This window comes from Macrosteles quadrilineatus, unplaced genomic scaffold, assembly GCF_028750875.1.
Source record: "Macrosteles quadrilineatus isolate MER2022 unplaced genomic scaffold, UCM_ALF_1.0 Scaffold_4__1_contigs__length_99947679, whole genome shotgun sequence".
Classification (NCBI taxonomy): Eukaryota; Metazoa; Arthropoda; class Insecta; order Hemiptera; family Cicadellidae; genus Macrosteles; species Macrosteles quadrilineatus.
The window spans coordinates 88,237,426-88,263,705 of NW_026542597.1; the positions used below are offsets into that span (position 1 = coordinate 88,237,426).

A 26,280-nucleotide genomic window follows, 5' to 3' on the forward strand; every position below is an offset into this window, starting at 1 on the left:
TTCAGTGCTACCTCCAGCTCAGTGCTGTAAACACGATAAACGACGAATAGTCCAGTCAATGAATGATCCAAAAGTAGGTGTAGAGTGCGTGAGCAGGTAACTAAGCGATTCCTTCAGAAACTTGTTCAGGGGGCTTAGGGTGTTAACATACCAAAAGTCCTGACTCCTAGGTGGTGAGCCAGGGGGTGGAGGGGGGAAAAAGGGGGGGAAAAAGGTACGCATTTTGGGTTTTTTGATTATATCTCGAAAACTATCAACTTTTTGTATACTATAGTAAATTATAAAATTGAAGAAGATTAAATTTTCTACAAGAAAAGTATATAATGTGTTTATTTTGGTTCAACAGATTACGAGTTATAACTTATTTAATTGATATCTTATTAAAATACTCCTTCCATAAGAAATACATGTAAATTAGTATGCGAAATGGGGCGAATCCTATCCACCCAAAGGAAATATAACTGATATTCTGGAAATCTTGACAAAATTTCCAGTAATTTGAAACTTTAATCATGAAATTTTTTCAAAAATTAAAGCGAGGGTGAGCGTTTAAAAATGGGATGATTTAAGGTTTTTTTTATATTTCCAATAAAAAAACACCAAAACTCGACATTTTGTTACCTCGCCCTCGCCTTAATTTTGGATCAATTTTAATGATTAAAGTGTCAAATTACTGGAAATTTTGTCAAGATTTCCAGAATATCATTTATATTTCCTTTGGGCGGATAGGATTCGCCCCATTTCGCATAATAATTTACATATATTTCTTATGGAAGGAGATTTTAATAAGATATCAATTAAATAAGTTATAACTCGTAATCTGTTGAACCAAAATAAACACATTATATACTTTTCTTGTAGAAAATTTAATCTTCTTCAATTTTATAATTTACTATAGTATACAAAAAGTTGATAGTTTTCGAGATATAATCAAAAAACCCAAAATGCGTACCTTTTCCCCCCCCTTTTTCCCCCCTCCACCCCCTGGCTCACCACCTAGGAGTCAGGACTTTTGGTATGTTAACACCCTAAGCCCCCTGAACAAGTTTCTGAAGGAATCGCTTAGTTACCTGCTCACGCACTCTACACCTCATTCCTTGACTGGACTAGAAGAACTTGTGTTGGTTAATTCCATGGATATGCCATACTCCTTGAGGTGTTTTTTTTTCTCTATGTATTCGTAACATATGTCTGCAGAAATATCGATATAGATTCAGTTCGATATATCTTTTCAAAAATATTTTTTATTTTCAATTCAATGTAAACAAACGTGGAAATAGGTTATATGTTTATGTGTTTTATTGGTGTTTTGAATGTAAAAATTCACTCACGATCGGTAATTTACAATCTGTTCAACAAAAAATAGAACAATAAGCAAATTTGATAAAATTTAAACACAGTAGTTAGTCTTTATCCAACAATAGATCTAACACACAAACTTTGCATATTAGGTACAAAGTTTAAAGTCTAAAAACGCCTACTTAGGTCCAAAACATGGCATCTTTTCAAACTGTATGTATAGTTGCTGTTGTCCAATAAATTTAAAGCAAGGTAGTTAGGATGGTACTCTCATTTCTTTAAGTATTTGGCACTTAATTTTTAAATTTCTTCTTTGACTGTTGGGGTTCGACTGTCCCTGTGAATCACTTCGTTATTGACGAACCATGGTGCCTGGAGAATGTGTCTTAGAACTTTAGATTGGAATCTTTGGATGATGTTTTTAATGAACTGGAATAAATAAAACTATCAATATTCAAACAAAAGAAGACTGAAAAGTTGACTAAATATATAGGCCTAGGATAAAATAAACAAACAACTTTATTTTTACTTTGTTATTGTTTTTATTTATGGTACAATACAATTCTGATGGTCTTCCTGTCTCTGCCGGCTCTGCTCGTCGTTGTCGGCGGCAAAGGAAAGTACCCATTTAAACAGACTAATTTCCCATTCTTGCTGGGTAATTACCTATAAATTACCCTTTTACGCGTCGAATTACCCTTTTCTCTCCATAATTAACCACGTTTTATATCCCCCACCCAAAACCCCGAATTCCCACCGGCCCCCTAGTGGGATTATTGTTTATATATTTAATTAAAATAAAAGGTCTCGGCGCCAAAAAAAATCTTTAATAAAGTTGTAGTATTGATGTCCTAGAATAGTTAAAAAGTGATTTTAGAACGTTTAAGCTGGGGTCTGGGTCCTAAATAAGTACCGATTATTGACATTTCGGAAACTCTGATCGCAAGTTTAGTACACTAACTCAGCAACATGCCAAACTATCTAAAAATTATTTTCAGAATGTAGAAAAATCGGGTTTAGAGGGTGTGAAACAAAAAACCTGGAGAAGGATTCGCCTATTAGACAAGGGTAACAGTATGTTAGCACTGTGCAAGCGTCATCAGCACCAAACTTGACCTACCACAATATTGTGTTACTCCTTATCATCTCGTGAAACGTAAAAGATAATATGAGTATACTTACTGTATATGATGCCGTGTTGCGTATTACAGTAGTTATCTTTACATTGGAGTCATTGGAGCCTACGCGATTATCTTGGGAGTAGTTACGCTATTCATTGTTTTAATTATTTAAACTATATTGCTTTATTAACACTTAAGTAATCATTGGTCATATCACTAAATTGATCGGCGGAAATGAACCGGTAACCTCTTAATGTGTTGGTGTGACATAGATCTGGCGATTAAACACCTTAAAATCCCATAGTACCAAATTATTCAAATGTTTCATAGTACCGAAAGAATATTTTTAATGTTCTATAGCGCCAAACAGCGAAATAATTTCAAGCTATGGGATTCGGTACTACAGGACCACACGGCTGCAAGGAATAAAGTATTTATTTTAATTACTTCATCAACACAAATGTTTTGAAATGGATATATGTTTTGTTTTGTAAAGAATATTTCAATTTAGACTTAAGATATACATTGAGGTTTGTATCGGAGCTGTTCTAACAATCTTCTGTGTACTCGACAAGCACCATACCCATTGATTATGCCTGCCTATACAGTACAACCTAAGAGGATTTCCGGAACTGGGAACACTGGTTGAACGACAACAATCAAGATTCTGTGATTTCTTGTGACGGTGACGTTTAAGCATTTAAGCCTTCAGAGAAAAGTTCTGTGTTTACAAGTGAACCTAAGTTAGTGTTGTGTTTTCAAGTAGACCTAAGTTAGTGTTGTGGTTTCAAGTGAACCTAAGTTAGTCTTGCTAGTAAATAAAGGTCAAAATGGAAATCCTTTTTGGTATTTTTCGATATTATCAAATAGTACAAAGTGATGTCCAAAGAGAGACTACTTGCAGTGTTTGCCTAGACAACTTTCGGTTGCAAGAAAGTGTTAGCCAACTTAGATGCAATCATTTGTTCCATCTTGAATGTATTCTTCCTTGGTGGTCGCGAATTAACGTAGCCTCATGTCCTTTATGTCGGACAGATGTCGGTTTTACTATAATGATCAGGATTAGGGAGAGACGTAGACGTAGGCCTAGACCTAGTCGTAGACGACGATCCAGTGGACGTTCAAGAAGATTACTACGTTTCCGTTCCCCCTCAGTACAGTAACAGTCTGAACATGGGTTGATAAAGTGGAAAAGTTTGTTCTTGACTGGTCCCCCCCAAGATGAGCTTTGAAGCTGAGTATGTACAACGCCCATTTGTTATGCACGATGTAGCCTAATTTTTATTTGGCCGTAGCTTAGTTATCATTTTCTGCTGGAAAACTAACCATGTGGCTTCACCAAGATATAGCCTAGGCCTAACTTAGAATAGGAATCTTGATGTTTAGTTACCTTATGCCTAGGCCTAACTTCCTACTCAAAACAATAGTGGAAATTCTGAAAGAACAATGAACATTTGAGAACAATTAAACTTAATAAGTTATGATTAGAGATAACTTAAGCTAAAAATTTAGGCCTAAGTTATTTATACGAAAACAGGTCTAAACTTAAGCTTAAGCTAATTAAAATTACTAACGCCAAATGTAACTTAGGCCTAATTAGTTAAATTCTTCACTGATGTAGGCCTAACTTAACTTAATGTACCTATGTATGGTTTTGAGTTGCAACTTGTAAAGCTTTTGTGAAATCTGTTCAATAGTTAAGTAAAAAGTTAGGCTAGCCTCAGGCCCAACGTCAGTTCGCTTTATTCTAACACCACTTTTGAGCAACAGTTAACTAAAAGAAAGCTGAAGGATTCCAAAAATTAATGTTATGTTTAATGCAAAATGTTACTATAAAAGTGCGACTAACTTAAGTTTAATGTAAAATAGGGGGGAAATGCTAAAAGTACTATGTAATTATGTAAATGCCTATAATGTAAGTTAGGCTAGGTTTAGAGCTGAAAGAACCATGTACATTTTAGAACAATTAAGTTAAATATGATAAGACATTACTCATTAAGATGGCAAATGCCTAAGTTAATAATATTAAAGCCAAATGTAGGCCTAACAAATTCATTATAAGTACCGGTAATGTAGACCTAACATCAAGTTATTTATGTTATTTAGGGTTTGTTGAGTTCAAACAACTGGTGTAGCTTTAAATTAGTATGATAACTTAAGAGATCATTTATTGAGATCAAGAACGTCTAAATTAATTATATTACATACGCCAAATGTAGGCCTAATGAATTATTTACTGATGTGGGCCTAACTTAAGTAGGGTTAGAGTTCAACTTGTTTAGCTTTAAATTAAATATGAAATGAGATCATTTATTGAGATGAAAAACGTCTAAGTTAGTAACCAATATTAAGTTACCATCGTCAAATGTACCTAAGAAAAATAGGCCTAAGTTTAATGTAAAATAGGGGGGAAATACTAAAGTAACTTATATGTAGGCCTAACTTTATTATTCCTCATAAGATAGCCTTACTTACTTGGATATGGAATACGGTATGTAATTTTGGTGGATTTTTAACTTTTTAAGTAGGCTTAGGTGTTCTAAGAATAGGAATAAGTTGTGTCAATTCCAAAAGTAATGTTGTGAGAACCGTGTTTGAATAAATAAATGTTAATATTTTATTAAAGTTGTTATCATTTAGATATCTTAATAAATTAGACTATGTATGTGGTATCAATGTGGTAACAGAACCGTGTCAAAATGGATTAAAGATACAGCATAGAACTTAATTAGGACCTAATCTATGGTTACAGTAAACATTTTAACGGATTTTAGTAAAAAAACCTAGGTAGGATTAATTAGCCAGGCTGTTTTATTATTAATCTAAAGTTTAAGACTATAGTAACCTAATTTTTTTGATGTGCCAGGCCATCAAAGCCGTATCTCTTGCACGAATAAATGTACGCAGTAACCAACCGATATAACATTTCCTTCATTATCAAAATCAATACTTAATTTGTGTGAGAACAGTGTACTGCTGAGTTGAGTACTTGGCAGTAAGCTTCTAGGCACAAAACATTAAAAGTTGCAGATTTAATCTAACGAAACAAGAACAAGATTTGAGCAGAAGTAGCAGTACAGTAGACTCCCTCTTATCCGGACACCTTTTAACCGGAATACACTCGGCGGAAATGACATCTCTTTAACCGGACAATTTTTATCAGCACATTGGTTTAACCGGAGTAGATCGGCAGGAAGTGGGCAGTACTGAAACAACTGTTCATGTGGGAAAGATTCGAGACCGGTGATCAAGTGTCTAAATACAATGCTCTCCTAAATTTAAGTCGAATATCACAGTAAACAGTCCGTTTTAACGAGTTTTTGGGGACGTCGGTTTAACCGGAAAACCCGATATCCGGACTGGCCTCGGTCCTGAGGGGTCCGGATAAGAGGGAGTTTACTGTAAATATATTTACACATTTATCAGCTTAAAAATGCTTAAAGGACTGAAAATAGTTCCCGATAACAAAAACTTTAAGGGGTAAGTTACCTACTGTTTGCAAACCTATTTTATTAAGTGGCAGTGTGAAACCAGTTTTAGGTATACACCGTCAAACCGCATACACTTGTGTATTTATTTATATTTGTTTATTTTGTAAATAGATCAAATGAAATATGCAGTATTTAACACTGTATATTTGCTTAAAGATGTACCATGTAGAAAAATATTTTAAATAACAGTTCGTTCAAAAGAAACTCAAATTAAAAAACATCAAAATCCCACATAAAAAATAGGCCTGGTTCTATATTAGTAGAGAAGTTTCATTTCAATAATAGAACAAAATATTTTTAACACTTCTTTTTGTGTTATAGAATGATAATAAGCAATTATGTAGGCTATGCAACGGTTTGTTTCAAACTATTTTCTAGGTTGTATTGAAATTATCAAGTTACATAATCTTGCTAAATACAAATTGAAAATCTATTTAGCCTACTTAAACTTCATACAATTAGAGTTTTCCCTGTAACATCCCTTTTCCAGCCGTCCTACTCTCCAACCGATTAAGATGCCATCTAGTGCACCTTCGCGAATGGTAACTTAAAAGGTAATTTCCATTAGGGCTTTACCTCCTCACAATTAATTTATTTCTGGAGTACATTTATAAAGATTCAGTTATAGTGACCAACATTTTTCATAACAATTCAAATATTGATTGTAGTTTAACAGCTTTTCATTCAGTTGAATGTTAAACCGCAGTCGGATTGCAAACAAGAGACTAAACAGTTGATTAAAATGAATTTTAAGGCTATTTTTTTATAATTTGAACTGATTGAGGTTACTCTTAATGGTGCAGGTGTAAAATTTAAAAAAATATATTTCACTGTATCACCTAATAATTATCGTAAGCAATAAAAATTTCTAAAAGTAGAAGGAAACAAGTTTTGAACCGTAAAAAATTTGCAATTTGCGTAATCCCCTCGTAAATACACTATTTGCCAATTTAAATTTCAATTCATTATCATGTAAAATATCCCTGTTTGAAAAACCCAGTTTGATTCAAAACCCCTTCTTTACTCAGTGTCGAAATGCACAAACTTACTTCCCAGTAATATTTACTAATCAAAATTGAAAATGATCAAATGAGTTTATTATTTGCCAGGTTTCATTTCAATTAACCTATCCGCACAGGTACAAACACCCAGCCATGTAGGGCAAAGGGCAGGATTGTTCCCGATGTAATTTCACAAGGCTTAGAGAACCAATCAAACCCATAAGCCCTTCGAACATGACACTTTTTTATTTTTTCACCTGCGATATTTGGTGTAAATATGTTCCTGTAAATATGAATTAATAATTTTATCGAAAGGAAGGTAGGCTTGTTGAGACAGATTTTAAATGGAATGTTTTGAAAGAGTGTAGATGGGCTACAGTAAATAAATTTGTATCTTTAAATACCCACACCACAAAAGAAATCTGTAAAATAAGTGAATTTCCATTTACCTAATTGGGCTTTTCTATAATATTCCTTTAAAATAGTTAGTCTAGATTTGTTTTTTATTGAAATAACAGTATTTTTCCTGAGTATGGATTTTGGTGCCTATCCTATACTCTAATACGAGCAATGTTTGCTTGTATGTATGTATGTATGCTTGCACCAAGATCTCGAAAACGGCTCCGACGATTTTGTTCAAATGTTGTAAATAGCTTATTCCTGGCCTAAAAACGAGTTTACTGCAGTTAGAACTGCCAACAAAAATCTAATTTTGTAGAAAAATGAAACTGAAAGTCGAATTTTTTTAACATTAGTCTTATGGGTTGTTAAGTAACCATCTTGGCTGAATTAAAAAACAAGGAAAAAGTAAACAAAAGACTTGTAAGTTGCCAATCCACAGTATACTAGCAAAACAAAATACAGTACAAAAGGAAAAACATCAGTTGTTACTATTGAGCAAAGATTATACTGAAGATTACTCGATACATTGTAGTCAAGGGTAGCAGTGTGGAGTGTGGGATCTGTTTATGACGATTAGGTTACGGTATCTGCAATCCTTAAATGCTATGGGAAGGGAAGGAAACAGATCCGCGATGTAGGAAGTGATAAAGGAAGTAGTAAAGGCGAGCAGTCCGGAGTGTGGCAACTGTTTATGACGATTAGATTAAAGTATCTGCAATCCTTAAATGCTATGGGAAGGGAGGAAATAGGTCCGAGACGTAGGAAGTGGTGAAGGAAGTAGTAAAGGAAAGCAGTGTGGAGAGTTGGAACTGGAGACCTTTTGTAGCAGTTAGATTAATGTATCTGCAATACTGAAATGCTACGAGAAGGGTTGGAAACATGTCCACGACATAAGAAATGGTGAAAGAAGTAGTAAAGGCTAGCCGTGCGGAGTCTGTTGAATGTTTGTGGAAACTATATTAATTTATCTAAAATACTAAAATGCTATGGAAAGAGAAGAAAACAGGTCCACGACGTAGGAAGTAGTAAAGTTTAGCATCGCAGAGTGTGGGAACCGTGTGTGGCAGTTAGATTAATGTATCTTCCATCCTAAAATGCTATGAGAAGGGAAGGAAACAGGTCCATGACGTAGGAAATGGTGAATGAAGTAGTAAGGCCAGCAGTGCAGAGTGTGGGAACTGTCTGTGGCAATTATGTATCTGCAATTATAAAATGGTATAGGGAAGGAGGGCAAACAGACGTAGGGAGTGGTGAAGAAGGAAGTAGTAAAGGCGAGCAGTGTGGAGTTTGGGAATGGATATCTCTATCTGCAATACTAAACTGCTTTCAGAGTAAACTAATAATTTTCCCCGAGCAAAGCTCGGGCCCCAGGTACTGTTTGCTGGTACGGGGAAGGTATTAAAAAGTGTGTTTTTTTATTCTAATGTAACAGCTGATTATGAAGTTAACCAATTTGCTACTAAACAAGCAAAACTCGCTGCAACTATTTATTTATTCTCCATATAAATAACACAAAAATTAAAAATTTACCGTTTTTTTTTTTATTTTCCCCCACAACCTTTTGGGGTACAACAACGCTTCAATGGACTATATATTTTTTAGCTCTACATAGTTTAGAAAGTTGTTGGAAATTTTTATGTTTGAAGGGTAAAAAATTAGAAAACCAATGTTTACCCCCATGGAAAACATCCCCCATAACCCCCCCCCCCCCCATCATTCCCGTCCCATAGTTTGATCAAACTGGTTCGCTAACTCGTTCAAATAAATATAGGTTTACACGATTGTATCGAATTTCATCTAAATCGGACTTGTGATATTTACTCGAGTTTTTGTGATAATGAACACATAACAATTAATTTGAACGGATGGTGTGTAATATTTTCACCTGTATAAAACTTAAATTTCTAAACTAATTTTTTGTACTGTATTATATTAACTTTTCTTCTACAACAAATTTGCAATGCATTTTAAATGCATTTTCTACAAAAAATGCATTTAAACTCTAGGTGTATTTGGACAAATAAAAAAGTTTTTAAAGTATCATTGACGGTTTGAAGTATAAACAAAGGTATGAGCAAATTGTGACTAGAAAGAATTGAATAATAAAGTCCTTCTCAATTTACGTTGTTGGTTTTTTTGTTTTCTAGTATGGTTGTAGTTCTAGCCACAAGTAATAAAAGAGCTAACCTCAAAGTAATTTGTTATTCAAGGAGTATATGTTCAGTCGAGTGTACAATTTATCGATTCCCGGCAACAAAGCTATCAATTCTCCAGATTAAAGGAGGTAGTTTAATTAAATTCCGCCCATCTCAAAAGCAGCGTAAATTGTATTCAGTTCCGAGTACAGTAGGCCTACTAAATGAAAATTCATGGTTAAAGAAAGTTATATGACAAAGTAATATTTTAATTCTTTTATTTTTATTATTTTAGTTTTTATGAAAACAAACTTGCAAAAATTGCTTTGCAGTGGGAAATTGTTTTCATTTTGAGTATTACCTTTTGAATTACTTTACAAATTATTAACAATTCTCCAAGAAGTTAAGTTTTTTTTTCCAAGAAAAGGTAATTTAACGTCTGGTAGATTAGGACTTCAACATCAATAGGTCTGGGTTGATTTTACTGTAAATTAAAATACTATTCCTATTTTTCTCATCGTTTGTACACAAAAAAATCTTATTTTTTTTACAAAACAAGAGAAAAGACAAAAAGTAATGATAAGTAAAATAGCAAAATACCTGATTTAAGGTGCAAGCCAAAAAATTGCTATCCACCCATCTCGTCAACTTGTCAACTTCCACCCAGCTTATCCACTTATTTTAGGTGTTTCTCTAGCTCTCAAAACACAGGTACCCCCTGGTGCGACCCCCCATGGTGACCCATTTTGGGGGGAGACACTTGCCTTAAGCTGTTATGTACTGTTATGACAATTGAAAACATTATTTTTGTAAAACGAGAAGAACGAGATTCTTTTTCGTCATGATGTAATAAACACTTAAAATTCAGATGAACAAAGTACCGGTAATTTAAAAAAATAACAAAATCACATCTGTGTATTTATGTTTATATGTCGAATATAATGTAGGTACATAGAAGAGATACAGAAAAAAGTGCTTGATGTCTCAGGAAACCTACTTTTAAAGCAACAAGTAGGCCTAGTGTTGTGTATGATTATAGAATTGTTGACTAATAAATAATAGAAGTAAAGTATACATTCCAAACTGCTTGTTAAATTTGTTGTTAGTTTTAGAGTAAAATTTAATTTCGCAGTTGAATTGAACCCACTGGCAGCCAACTTTTTTTTAATTAGACACAACCTTTCCATATATACACCTATTTCAGTATAAAAAAGTAGTAAGTTAAAATTAATAAATGCTTCACAAGAACTAAGCAAATATTTAAGAGTTTGGAAATAAGATATGTAAACAAAATCAGTATTTTTAAAGACCGAGATGAAACAGTAAAATTCACATTTAATTAAAACCTGGTGAATATTCTGCAGCATCGAATTTCTCTCAATAATCAACATTGTTTCTCGATTGAATCAGTGAATCCCTCCTGCTGCGTAAAATGATTGGTGTGTGATATCTGGATTCGAAACACATTGCTTTAGAAATCGTATTTCAACAGCATATTTATTGTAGGCTTAAATGTCAATCAAAGTGTTCTATTCATATTTTAAAATATCTTTAAAATTGAAAACTATTGTTTTGTTATATCTATGAAAGGTTGTTTGAAAATGAATATGTGATATTAGTAACATATTGCAGTACCCATGTCTCAGTAAGCCTGCCAACAAAGCTAATTTTATTAAATTGTGTTTTATTAAACAATCAAAATAAATAACTGCGGAAAACCTTTTTTTATTTCACTAAACATTATTGCAGAAATCTATAGAACACCAACATGTTTTAATGAGAAGACAGTGTTAAATTTAAAGAACCTATATCAATTAATTGGCATTACGATTATTAACTTTTTATCAATTTTTAAGAACATTTTTGTGTACAATGTTCTTTCTTGAGTTGTCTTGAACTGATTAAATAAATATTTGTCCAAATGCTTAAAACCTATTAACATTTAACATTGTGTTTCAACCCTTTTTTGTTCCGGTTTTTGAACCCTTAAAAAAAAAATGAAAAAATATTAGCATCAAATTTTATTTTTTACTAAGGTGTTCAGGAATTTTCTTGATTTTAACCGCTATTGGATATCATTTTCAAATAGTAGTTGATGATGGTTCAGAAGAACCGAAACTAGTTACCAAAACAGCAACGTAAACCATTTTAAGTATTGGATATAAGTTTTTTAATATGTTATAAGATTCCGCCTTTGTTAACTACACAGTTTTGTTGTGTAACTTACTGTACTTTTGTAATTTATGGTTAATTTCAATAAAATTCAGAATACACTGTTTATGATTCTTTCTAAAAAGTGTTTCATAGTATTCAAAGAGTGCCCAATCCTTCCTGGAAACTGCCTTTCTTTGTATTATGATTATGTAATACAATACAGACTTTCATCAGTTTAGCTGGCTTGGATCTCCAATTACCCAGATTAACAAAGGTGTACAGCTCATATTGAAAGCATAGGTAGTCTTTTTTTTATCCACGGAGCCAAAATTACATTACTTCTTGTAACTAAAATACAAAGCCAATTTTGCTAAAAAAAAGTGTAATTTTTATACAATTTATCAAACTCAAAATGTTTAATTGTTTTATTTTTGTTTCAGAGATGCTGGTAGACCAAGTGACCATGGACCTCCAAAAACTTGAAAACCGGTAAGCACTTAAGTTGTACAACAAAAAGGTATAAATTTTAAACATAAGTTAAAAAACTGTATTGATCTAAATTATTTAAAGTAGGGTAGGCTAACATTTAGAAACAATTAAAGTCACAAATAATATTTATTTCAAATATTTTATAGCAAAGAAGAGTAAAGGAGGGTTAAATGATGAGATGAAAGCTTTATTTAGGATGAGAAACCGATCTAGTGAGTGATTAATTGACACAATGGTGGTTTTTTTATTTGGTCTAGAAGACGTGTGTTCAAATGCTGACAATGAATTAATTTTTGTTCTCTAGTATCACAACCCAGCACTATCATGAAATATGGTGCTTAGTTTTAAAGTGTTATGTTATAACTTTTCTAAACGCTTAAATTATGGTTTTGTACTTATTTTGTTATATTAATATAAGAAGTGTACATAATCAGTTTCCTATATTCTTTCAAACACTCATTTTATTTTGTCATTCAGGAAGTTGTCATTGATTGAATCTTAAGAAATATCTTAAATTGAGCAGAAAAACAAAAGATAGATCCTTCTACCAGTATTAGGTCAGCTAAGTCCAAGATAATACCTCTTAAGTCTTTGTGAAATCGATCTCATTCAGTTATCCTATTAACCTCTTAAGTTGGTTTGGTTTCTTCAAATAGCATAGGATATATTTCTTAATTTTACTTATGAAATTTTTGTCATTCATTATAGTAAAATGAATAATGTCACTTTCATAAATCATAAATTTAAATATATGCTTCATTTACATATAGCTGGGTGGCTAGAGTGCTAATCTGATCAAAAGGATGCTAGTTCAAACCTGAGACAACTTAAAACTTATAGCTGTTCGAGGATTGAAATTGGCAAATATGAGTGAAGGATGAGTGTAGAATGGAGTGTGGTAGTTTTGTCACTGACTAAGACCAGCTGTTTCATTAGTCAGGACAATTATTTATTAAGTCTTATATTCAGCCAAAAATACATACAGTTAGTTTGTGCCACTCAAAAATAACAATAGATCAAGTCAAGTCAGGTCAAAATTATTTATTCCATAAAATAAAAACAATATTACAATACATTGTAAGTAAAAGGAATTATACCCCCGAATAGACTATTGATCCATGTAATAGTAATAGTCCGTGTAATAATATCATCATGATGATTCAGTGAGTTATCGTCAAAAATAGTTTCCTCGTAATTCCTGCATGGAAAATATTCACAACAATTCCTTCAGAAGCAGTTAGTCAAATACTTGTATGATGATGAGTTGGTAGAATTCTTTTTTGTTGAAACTAACTGTATCTTTTAACCAAGTTGTGCTAATTAAAATACTTGAACTGGAATCTGAAAAGTTGTAGACAAAGCCAAAAGAGCGGCTCTCTTCTGCGGAATTCTCCGAGTTTCAAAGGCGCAGAGTTGGGGGTTGTTGTTGGGTGATTAATACGAGTTAAATAAACTTCTTGTGTTTATTGTAATTAGGTTGTAGATCAAGATTATCTGGATTTAATTTACTGTGTGAGATGATTAAGGTGAAGATGATTTTACTCACAATGAAAATTTTATAAGGATGATGTTTGGCTTGAAAGAGTTTTCACTGGTTTGGGAGTTGTAAACGTAGTAGAAGAGTTGTGACATTGTATTGATTCTTTAAAATCTAATTGAAAACATTAATCTTCAATATACATTAGCTAAATGAACAAAAAACTTAAACATAATTTGTAGAAACATTGGTCCTGTTGTTACAGACATTACCAGCTCTCTAGCCTAAGTTAGTCTGCTTCACGCAATTTATGGAGTCGAGCTAACCTCTCTTAACATGCCCCTCTGGTAGTGCCTGTAAAAGGCAATTACTATACTCCGTTCACAAAATTTAGGCTGTTTGAGGGGAAGTGATTCCTTCCCCTCCACCTCACCCTTAATTTGAAACTACACCTACAAGATAACCTAAGAAGTAAGTATTAACCTAGAAAACCTTCCCTTTATACCGCCTAAATTTTGTGAACGGACTATATCATCAGGGGTTCTCAACCTTTTTTTTGCTCCAGGCCCACTTCAGAATCGTGAATTTTTGTTCTCGCCCCCATCCCCCACCCACTATATTAAGCTCATAATATATCATATTTTACTGGGGCATTCTTATCTTATTATTGTGTGTAATAATTGATTTGAAATCCATTTATCAAAGACCACACTTCTTTTAGAGGAGTTCCATGCCACACCTACTTATGCTGTTTGTTGGTGATTGAGGTCTTGATTTTGCCTAGGCCATAACGGGAAAGAATATTTATTTATTCCAACGGTTTCTCCATTTTAATGTATTTGATTATATGTAAAGGATTGTGTAGGGTATAATGTGTGCTTCTAATAATGTTTGCAGTGTGGCCGAACTGGAGCGAACTCTCTCTGACAACTGCAATGTGCTTCCTCCCGTCATCCAAGAACTTAAAAGTGACGTGGAGAAGTTCCGGGAACGATTAGAAACCACCAAACATATCAGCTGGCTCAGTGAGTATTTTAAATTAACTTACCTAACAAAACATATCAGCTGGTTCCTAAACAAAAAAAAAAAACATACAGAGAAAATTATAATTAAAACCCCATTTTTCTAAGAGGAAAATATTTCACAGCATAAATTTAAGGTTTGAGGATTGACAAAGAATTTCATCGATTTAAAAGATTAAAATATATAAGTTTTATTAGCCACTTGTACTATGGTGTTATAATGAACGAATAAATAAAATAATGTAACATTACCACATAGAGGTGTACAGAAGAAATTTGCTCGTGGGACGATCGTGCCAGCACGTACATGCTATGGCCAATATTCTTGTTAACAAGTAGGATAGGCGACAAATGTTGGACTTTGCTCTAGACACCATCTACTATTGCTAGACACCACTTAGATGCAACATTGAATGATTCCTCTGTGCCTTACTTCTCTGCACTTTAGCCTTTAAATGAGAAAACAAAATTTCGACGTCAGCATTATAACATGTTATCAACACGAACACTCGCAAAAAAAAAACAGGATCACACTTCAAAGGTGACAATAGGATGATATAGTATATTTCGTACCTAGGGCCGAAAATGAGGTATTGCCGGCTCGAGATAGTTTTTAAGTTCGAGACGAAGTCGAGAACTTAAATCGATCGAGAGCTGCAAAACCATTTCGGTCCGTGGTACGAACGCTATTTTTCACCACACTATACCATATTACCACTATTCACCACTATAATAATGCACCCTGATAGTCAACACAGCTACAACTTTAAGGTTATGTGAAGAAATAATTTGAGGAATCAGCAAAAATAAAAATAAATAGTTGCTAGGCAACGGTGACAATAACACAATTCTATTGAAATGCTATAGATGTTGATTGTGTATTTAAAATGCATTCATGTTTTAAGTAAGTAAGCGGACAGCTGATTTTGCGGCCCCGGCCTGTAAAAACCTGCTCGGTCCCCAAATTACGATGACAGCTGGCATAGCCAGCAAAACGTAACTTTCAGCCACCAATTAACGTATGTAATACAGCCAAAAACATTATAGTGTGGTGAAAAGAATTTTTTGTGCTATTCAATGTCAAAGCTTTTCGAATGATAGTTTTCATTACTGAAGTTAAAAGGTACAAGCCACAAACAATTCCTACAGAGCTCTAAAAAATTGCTCAACTCATGGATTTTGAATTCCCTTTACCTATTAACAATTTTTGACTAAATTTTCCTTTGAACCGGTGGAATATTAAAATGTGTCACACAGAGGGAAGCACCCGTGACACGATGGCAGTTGTTAGTTGTCAATGCGCTGACAGATAGACAGACGCGAGTAATTCAGTTTGATAGACCAATTCGGTCTGATCCCTTCACTAAAATCCTCTTTGCAGCATTTTCCATTTCCAGCGTTGCTAAAGCCGTAATCCCTTGTTTTAAAAAACACTTTAATTCCGTGTATTCCTGTAAATAATAGGGTTGTAACAAAATAAATCACTTTTGATTAATTGCAGTTTTACATTGTGTACATAGCTTAGAATATTAGTTGATGTGTTGGAAATTCTACACCGAGCATTAGATTGCTTTGAGTGGTATTTTATTGTAAAACAATTTGAGAGATAGGATATTGTAAAAAGGGACAGAAAAAAACAGTTGTTTGTAGTGAGGGAAGTAAAAAAGTCTAAAGAAAACAAAGAATTTGTCATTATTCCATACAGAAAGTAGCTATAGTTTCAATGACATATAATATGTAAGAAAATAATTATTTCCCAAGCTATAATTAAAAATCAGCTGATTTTCCCTTTGCTCTAAATCTACTTTCCCTTGCTCTAAGCTATCTGCCCACTTCAAACTAGTTTTTCCTTAAAATTTACTTTTATCATTTAAAACAGCTGTTTTCATTGTTGAACGATCTAACTGCAACCATGAATAGGAATAACTGTTTTGTGATGAAAAGTGGTAGGGTATCGTTCATAGCTTATGCCAAATCTAATATCCAAACCAAATCCCCGACTTCGCCTCGTCCGTGAAATTTGGTTTTTTTTCCGATTTGCCTCGCACATGAAACTTGAGTGTGCGCCGTAAAATGCCACTTTCGTGCAATGAAATACTATTCATAATACAGTTGGAATTCAATAGCAAGTTTTTCAAAGGAATTATCAAATAAGACTTATCAAGGTTTACAATAGCTTGTGATTGAGGTTAGTACAACTAAGAAGTTTGTAAAATGACACTTGTTATCAAGGGTGACTTGCTATTGTGTTATTGAGGTTCTAAAATAGCTTTTTCACGTTCAATGAGGTGTTCATTCAACTTAATTCGGTTTTATTTAGAAACTGGTACATCTGAACCATATTGATAAGGTATCTACTTCAGTACCCATCGCTAATAGTTCAATTCAGCTCCAGTTACAAATTATTTAGTGACACTCGTTCAAACACAAGTCTGAAATACATATTTGATATATTATAAACAAAATATCAATTTCAAATGTTTAAAAGGCTATTTATGGTGTAGCAATAATACCAGATTAAAACAATTATTGTAATGCTCATCCGAGTGGATTCTCTCATCACAATATTCTAACTAATCAATTGCTCTTGCCTATTAATGGTACGAATACAGATTAAATTCCATTCTATGTTAATTAATTTATCAAATATACATTTTCTACTTTGGTTTTGATGTAAACCTTCCAATATTTTGAAATTATTTATGTTTCAATACCGTATTGGTGTCATAGGTTTTTGAAATAATTAATTACGCAGGTTATAATGTTGTAGACCTACTGTAATTTCTCAAGCTGTTTTTATGACACAACATTCATGAAAACCAAAATATTAGTGGTCAGTTTAAAATTAATATTATGTTATAGGATTGGTCTTTTTTCAAACCTTTACTAGGTCTTAAGATAAAACACAGTTTCGAATATAGAAACTATTTTTAAGATTTATCGGTAATGCAATACACTAGGACTGATGAAGCATTGATGACAATGATGAAATTAAATTGATTGATCCACAATCTATTCATAATACGTTTACTACACAAACTTCCAATTTGTTCAATCCCTAAAACAAGTCCCCTCAAACACAATCGGAAAATGAAAAAATTAAAATTTTATTTGTCTCTGCAGGGAGCAAGGAGTGACACGGTTTGACGTTCCTCTTTTGACATCACTTGTCATAATCGGTTTTGCGCTCCCGACATATGTCAGTGAACTTATAACTTTATTAGAAGTTGCGCCAACATTTCATTGTCCCATTATTGACTGATCTTCAACAATAGATCCGTTTGTGGCTTCTTTCAACGTAACTCATATTTCATTTATTTACTTTTTGCAAAAACTTGAAAGGATTCAAGTGAATACACTTTCATTAAATAATGATCCACATAGTTGTTGATGTATTGCGATATGGAAAAATTACTCGTATATTGCCTTCTTTTGATTGTGAAAGCTGTATGATCATAATTTATTAAAACTATAAGACCCTTTGATACTATCTAAATATAAATAAAAAATATTTAAATTTACTTTAGAAGACTCTGAGTTGTTAAAATATTATTTCCATTACCCCGTACAGGTCCGCCCAAGGGTTTTAGACGCCTGGGGTGGGATTTAAGTCTTCCTGTCACCCTATTACCTAATCGACTACCGATTCTTCGATTTTATTAGTAGCTATCAGGATTAGTATAAATGAATACCTAAGTAGAAAAAGACTTATTAGATTTTTTATAGTTGTAAAAAGGCTATGATTCATAAGGTCAATGCTGTTTTTTATTTGCTAGTATTACACTTAGATTTGTTATTTTACACTTGCAGGTTGCTACAAAGATCTTCCACCGACCAACCGCAGGCTGCAGTATCGAAGGCAGAGTGATGCACGGCAACGACAAGTACGGGAAAAATTTCTAAAAATTTGGTAAGCATTTGTATCTAGAATAGAAATAAGTCTTCTACAGTCGCACTTAACACTTTCATAGCATTCAGGGTGGAACCGTTCCCACACTCTCATTGTGTATGGCTATCTTTATAGCTCAGTAACAGAACACTATATTAGTTACTAGTAGGTTATTTGTTTATTGATGGGATGGACAACTCTTTCCCATGGTAAACCTTTAACTTAAAATCAAAATCAACATAGTTAACTAAGTTACTTTCCTTTTTGTACAATTTTAATTATTAACTTTAAACATAGCGACAGAGTGTGTTGATGAACTGCTTATTTATGTTGAATACACCAACATTGTCAACCAACCCCAACTGAAATTTGAAATCACTACTCATCATAGTGCACAGTATTATAGTATCTTTCATGTTGATCAATCATCTTAGTAAACAAAATACTAAGGGAGAAAATATAATTTTTTTATCATACTGTCCGGAAAGCAGCCGTTTTTAGTTCTCGATCAATCGTCAGCAAAATCATCGTTTTCAGGTAACTTCAAATAGAGTACAGAAAAAACGTTAGTAAATTTGTTGGTTAGCTAACCTCAAAATTGTATCAGTGCGCTAATCACAATAGAGATGAATGGATTATAACGATTTTTGAAGTTATGTTTGTAAACAACAGAAATGTAAACATAGACTACATCTTAGTATAACCTTTTGAGGTCCACGTTTAAAGTCATATAATTTGTTATGTGGTCTAATTTTGAAACGATTAGAAGGTTATTTCCACAGTATGATGAAAATAGTTGTTCATCACACGGAGCAAAAGTGTCTTTTTGGTACTTATTGTATTTCCAAGCTCGGTTGTGCTTCGCTTATAAAACGCAATTGCGTACCAAAAAAAGCCACTTTCGCTCCTAATGATGAAAACTACTATTATAGTAGCTCACTCTAATAAGGGGTCCATTTAACTATGTTTTAAAGAATTGGTTATAGTTCAGATGCCTACTTCAGCTAGTATTCAAAAGTTAACATTATTACCTTTCCGAATATATTTTATGTGAAATATTTTTTCAGTGTTTGTTGGATATATGTTGGAAACCAAGAAATCAAATGATCAGATCCTATTTATGTATTTTTCTGTTTGTTAGAAAAGTGTTTTTTCTTTTGTATTGAAGTCATATTAAAAAAATAGTACATCTAATTTAAAATGTTCAATATTCAAGTAACAGTCAACACCGAATCTAATATCATAAACTCATGGTTAATATATCTCTTTACCACAAATTTCCTCGCACACTTTACGTAATTTCACTGAGCATTCTTTGAGACCTGTGCTCCAAGAAACTTAACAATTCAAGTCCCGAGTACACTGATAATGCTTCTCGGAAACCTTACAAAATACAACTTTGTGTCCCTAAGAAGTCCAAGAACTCTGCAGCTTTGATCTAGAAGATGAAAGGTCACATTGGGTAAACAGGTAGTTGAAATAATCTGCTTCTAAATTTGTAGAATTGATATTGATACTGAAAGTAAACTATACACAATTTTGTTAAGGTAATTGTATAGCTATGAATCAATTTAACTCTAAGAAATCCACAATCAATCATCAAATGTCTACAATCAATGATAATAGTATTCTTGAGCTGTAAAAACCTCCTTTCTCATTAAGCTCGCATTTTAATCTTGTTGCAAATACCTAGTCTACAGTAAATTTAATTTTTTTTATATTTCAACTAAATTTAAAACATAAATTTTTTTTGTATATTCTGCCAAATTTTTGGCGTTTTGAGAATATTTATTTTAGCTAGTATTAGAAATGAGCAATTTGGACAAATTGGTTTTCTAAGAATAAGGAAATACAAGTAAAATATTAAATTATTATTTCTTTATTGAACATAAGCAACAACCTCTAAACCATATTAAGATGTTTCCAAAATAGGAAGTCGTGTTTACAAGTTACCCTGTGAGCAGATTTCCAATATAAGCTTTGTCAACAGGACGAACAATGCAAAGGCTTACGGCTGTTGCTTGTCAAAATATATGCTTACGGCAAGATCTTGTCACGAATATGTAGAGGAAGCTTAGACATGTAACACAAATGAGAAACAGGACTAGATAAAATGAGGGTTCAAGAATCAAAGCTGATGTTATCAGTTTTACCATACACTGGATTTTTATCCCGAAAACACGATTTTCAGACCATGCGTGTGGGGTCAATATCATCATTACGTCCTCATCTCAATTGATTATGATAATAATAATGAAGAAAATATATGGCATTATTAAATATGTCCAGTAGCGTTTGAAAAGAGTCCAATTAAAGAACAGTTGACTATGTATTAATTTTTTATTATTTTTTTTATTATTATTTGCATGGTTCTTATAAATTAGCAACCTCATAAGTCCATTATTACGAGAACATAGAATTTTGTTTAGCAAATAATTATGAAACTGTTGAACGCTTATGACGGAACTTGACTCAATCAAGAGTTTGATTGCAGAAGCGAAGTAATTGAAGATTTCATAGCGAGAACAAACTTCAGCGCAATCCATATTCAAGTGTTGTCCCGAGAACTTTGTCGTCAAATATTCACTCTGATCATTCGCTTAATGATCTGTCGGCAGTCTGTATTGATTGATAGACTTATATGTTTTTGTTTGATAAGTCAGTGAAGTATTGTTATTAATTAAAACATTGTTACTGTATTTTCAGTGTTCAACAAATTCCTTTTTAAAAGAATTTAGATATACAGGTACAGCATTTATATAGTTGTAGCAGTGCTTTTAAAAAGGAACTAAGTAGCTTATTTACAACTACCATTTTTGAAAAGATTTTTTAAAGTATTTCTAATGTAGTTTTTGCAATTGAAATCTCACCGAGGTTGTTTTACATTTGTTGGAATGTAATGGAGTAAATTTAAAGTCCAACACTGCACTTGTTGCCTTCATGTACTACAACGCTCACGGTGTAAGAAGGCCCTGTGCTCTGTGCGATAGGAATTTGCTCACAGTGCTCGCCGCTTGGGCTTTTCCTTGCTCCTTAAAAGTATATTCCTGACACAGCATAGATGAAAGCGCACGGTTGTCCCATGAACGAGTTTCCTTTGTACCCTACTTCTCTGTGGCTATACGCAACATAACCTGAAATAACCTATCCTCAACTGGTTTAACCTTTCCTTAATACTGTTAATACTGTTCTATGAAATGGCGACCATACAAAGTAGGTATTTTAAGCCAAGTATGAATGGAGATGAGTGTAGGATGAGTGGCGTGATCTTGTAGTCTTGTTAGTGACTAAGGCCGACATTCCTTAGATACAGCTGTTAATTAATAGCCCATACAGCTAATGGCAACTAAGGGACCTACAGTTTATAGTGGAATCCGAACCACATTTTTGCCTTGGTAATTACGAATTGGTCTAATTATCAGGATAGTACTGCGGATAGTCTTAGTACTCACCCGTGTTAATCCACACTGGGGAGTATCGCATCCACAGTGCATGCCTATAAATATCCACAATTCGTGACCTCCTAGTACCTGGATTACAGGACGACGCCACCCGTCCCAGTCTAACCTTATCTAAGCGCAGATCATCCCACACCTTTCTATACTCATCCTTCACTCATATTTGGGTTTAAATACGTACCTAGGCCACCTCAATGATTGATAATCAATAATAATTATTGATAATCTTGATTCTTGTCTACAGTGAAGAAAGCATCAGCGAGGAGGTCCGCCAGTGTCTCCGTCTTCCGTCCTTCGACTGCTGCGACTGGCAAGACGAGGAGATCATGCTGCTTCTACAGTTCATGTTCCTCGACTTTGACTTCCCTGCTAAGTTCAACATTGACATGAACACACTCCGCAATTTTCTATTCCAAGTGTATAAAAATTACAACGAGGTCCCCTTCCACAACTTCAGGCATTGTTTCTGCGTCTCACAAATGGTAAGTTTTAGACATTTATCTCATATTTTATACTTATAGATTTGATATTCAAAAATAGTTTTTGTTTACAATTTTGTTGCTTTATTTAAAGGTGGCGTCCCCATCTGAAATTTATATTAATATGTTAATCATAAAAGAAAAGTTAATTTTGAATGATTTTTGTTGGACATGGTAGATTTGTATATACTGTACAACTCAAATCACTTGCTAACTCTAATTGCTATAGTCTTGGTTTCTTCCCCCGAAGGATATGACATTATTGAACAAGTTTCAAAAAATTGTGTGCAATAAGCCGTTCTAGCTGCAATGCAATCCCATGGTCTACTTATAGGCCTAAGCCCCGCCCTCTATTATAAAAAAACTAGCATCTCTAAATGAGTCCAATATCAATATAAATTCATAAATAAGACAAGCTTCCCTTTTAAAGTCTTAATATATAAAGATCGTAGCCTTAAATAGCTTCCATCACATAATTTGTGTCAATTACGATGTTGTGTGGAAGGAATGAGGGAAATGCTCCTAATAGCACTGAAAGTCACACCACTAGACACTAGTGATAAATTAATCCAACAGAGATTAATATTGCTAAGATAACTATGTATAAAATAACTAAAGCGATCTAATCAACACAATCTATACCATTTATAGTTTACTACTATTCTACAGGGGCGATGAATAGATCCCCTTCTATTCCTGATGATTGAATCAAGTTAATTGAGATAGATAAGACCATATTACAGCTATGAACATCAGGTTGGGGTTCAAAGGGGTAATTCTCCATGAATCCATTAGGAGAAAGGCTCAAAGTTACTGGGAACAGCTCTTAGATCTTAGTATCTGATCTATATGCAAGCTTATAGTGGCAAACACTAATTTCAAAACTATATGGAAAAAACTGCTACAGTTAGTTAATTGTTACCGCTATATAGGCACAAAAATTATCAAAATTAACTTTCTATTAGCCTTATTGCTTAATTTTTTGAATTCCATCCTAACCATTGTCAAAACACAGAGGTTTTTTTGCCTTTTTGCATGTTAAATTGAAAATATTCAATGTCATACAATAATAATGTGATGTCTAATAGGTACGTCTTGAAGAAAAGTTACTTTTATATAGCCTTGTGGTTAGAGTCTCAGACTTCTAGGTGAGAGGAAAAGAGCTCGATCCCCTGCATATCCATAAACATTTGAGGTGTTTGGATGAATTTCCTTTAGAGCGTATGTGGAACACATTGGAAATTCCGCTATTGTGTTGACTAAAAACTTTGCTTCCCTAAATTTATTATTTCCAATATTTGTGTTTGTTTGCCAGATGTATGCGATGGCTTGCAAGGTAGATTTACCCAGCAAGATAGGAGATCTGGAGACCCTCATTCTCATCACATCCTGTATTTGCCACGATCTCGACCACCCTGGCTACAACAATATCTATCAGGTTTGTAGCAATATCTGAAAATAAATGTAACGTTTGACAAGTTGTTTTGATAATGAACCATTGACTATGCACTTTCTACACAGCGAGCTATACGAGAAAATGTTTAAACATAATGTACAGTTCAAACTATACACATAACGCTGGTGCAAACCAAGAATTAGAAATGTTTCAACACTATTTTGGAAAAACGTCAGAGAACACTATAATCAGCTACAAATTAGTACAAAATTTACAGTATTCGGGAAACAAAATAAATTATTTCCTCATTGACTTTAGATATAAACTACTGTAAAGTAGATACTACAATTGCAAGTTAAAGATGTAGTCAGTAAGAACAACTACAAACTAAAATCAATAGCCAGTGACAGAGTGTGCTCTTTGAAAATTTTTAATTTCTTATTCACTACATTTATAAATTAATTGTCCTATAAATTATCCTGGTAAAAAAAAAAACAGCTGATCTTAGTCAGTAACAAAGCTGTCATCTTTACTTTCATCATTTACTCATGTTTTGTTAAATATAAACCTAGATTTGTTATATAACTCTAATCTAATCTATGAATGTTTAGATCAACGCAAGGACAGAGCTGGCGTTGCGGTACAACGACATTTCCCCCCTTGAGAACCACCATTGCTCCATGGCTTTCCGCATCCTAGAACTGCCAGAGTGTAACATCTTCAGCTCCTTCACACCCGAGACATTCCGCGTCGTCCGCGAAGGCATCATCCGCTGCATCCTGGCCACAGACATGGCGCGACACAACGAGATACTTGCACAATTCAAGGAAGCCGTGTCCGATGGCTTCGATTACACTAATAAAACTCACGTCAATTTGGTAAGCAGGATTCTAGAGTTTTTGGAAACATTTAGATGTGTACGTTAACCTGTGTGAATAAATTTGTTAGTTAAAATTCAAATAAATTCAGGTCATCATCAAACCTAATTGTAAGTCTACAACAGTAGCAAAACCTTTTTTGTACAAAAAGTGCTCTTTGTAATTAAAGTAGTGTTGTAGCATTCCAAGTCATCTTTGATTCTCTTCTGCGCAGTTGACTATGGTGCTGATAAAGGTGGCGGACATTTCCAACGAAGCTCGGCCGATGGAGGTTGCTGAGCCCTGGCTAGACAAATTGTTGCAGGTGAAAAAATCTTGAAAATATATTTTACATTGCAACTGTCTTTCTAAAATGTTGATTTCCATTTGACTTTGCCCTAACTGAGTTTAAATTCTCTCTATTAATTGAATATGTATATATATTGCTACACAGACAGGTTATTCTTAAGTTGATAAAAAGTCACAATCCTGTAAGACCTGGAACCAGGACCACTGTAGCCCTGTACTGTTTAATATCTGGGTCCCTAGAATCAAAAACAGTGCTAGTTAAAATTGGATACATTGAACTAATTAGTTGGAATTAGATACATTTTGGTAGCATGAAAAAACAGTGATCAATTTTTTTTCAGATTTTTATTAAATTTTGAATAATTATGTTTAAACATACATCTTTTTAATGAATCAGTTCACAAACTAAGCTTGATCCAATCATTCTGTATCCCAAAAATTTGGATTTTGGCTTTTTTACTAATAGTTTATTTATTAATTTTTTTTTTACTTGACTGTTCACGTAAGCTTTCAAATGCAAACAGCTTAGTATATAACACACATCTATTTGATCACCAAAGTTTCCTAAGTACTAAATGCTGAATGCTTTCAGTATAGTTGCAAACTTCTGGATTTTGGCTTTTGAAATAAAACAAGAAGAATTGTGTTTTTGTTCCTAAGTGTTTCTTGAAGCATCAACACTTAGAGCTTCTGGGTTCAAGTGTAGCTGAATTTCCTTATTTGGATAAAAAAACTAAGAAACTCAAAATTTGCCGAAAATGTTTTTTGCAAGGTATTTAATTGAATCGTGCCACTAAAAATGTTTTCTTTAACCATCCCCATTTAAAGCTAGATACTTTCCTTAAAACTCACAGACTGGTTCTGATTGCAGGAGTTTTTTGCACAAAGCAACGCAGAGAAGCAGGAAGGGCTGCCTGTTACTCCGTTCATGGACCCACAGAAGATTACCAAACCCTCATCACAGTGTAGCTTCATCGGGTTTGTTCTTCTTCCTCTCTTTGAAGCTCTGGGAGAACTGTTTCTGGAACTACAGGTAAAGCACTGGTATAACTTGCCTGTCGTACGCCTTCAGATGGGTGTTTATATGGTCAACTAAGAAGTAAGAGGTTGTCGGTTCAATCCTGAGAAAATTGTGTAGTTTTTGGATGGTTCATAAGCTTGGGGAGTCATAAAGAGATCCAGTGGTACGTGAATTACACAACTAGGTTTTATCAATAGTGGTCTTGGTTAAAGAAAATTTTGATCTTGGTCAGTAACAAAGGTGAAAAAATAAATCATTTAACTGCTTGTAGACTGTAGAA

At 33.6% G+C, this 26,280-nt stretch overlaps 1 protein-coding gene across 2 annotated transcripts in view; it reads left to right on the forward strand.

Annotated features, from left to right (window-relative positions):
* LOC128991781 (high affinity cGMP-specific 3',5'-cyclic phosphodiesterase 9A) overlaps positions 1-26,280 on the forward strand; it is a 195,746-nt gene that overhangs the window by 157,601 nt on the left and 11,865 nt on the right. For both annotated transcript variants that reach the window (XM_054414967.1, XM_054414968.1), the window contains exons 6-13: positions 12,044-12,092; positions 14,467-14,594; positions 18,402-18,501; positions 22,183-22,420; positions 23,733-23,855; positions 24,425-24,691; positions 24,906-24,995; positions 25,851-26,012. In XM_054414967.1, coding sequence (XP_054270942.1) covers positions 12,044-12,092; positions 14,467-14,594; positions 18,402-18,501; positions 22,183-22,420; positions 23,733-23,855; positions 24,425-24,691; positions 24,906-24,995; positions 25,851-26,012 — 1,157 coding nt within the window. The remainder of the gene's footprint in view (positions 1-12,043; positions 12,093-14,466; positions 14,595-18,401; positions 18,502-22,182; positions 22,421-23,732; positions 23,856-24,424; positions 24,692-24,905; positions 24,996-25,850; positions 26,013-26,280) is intronic.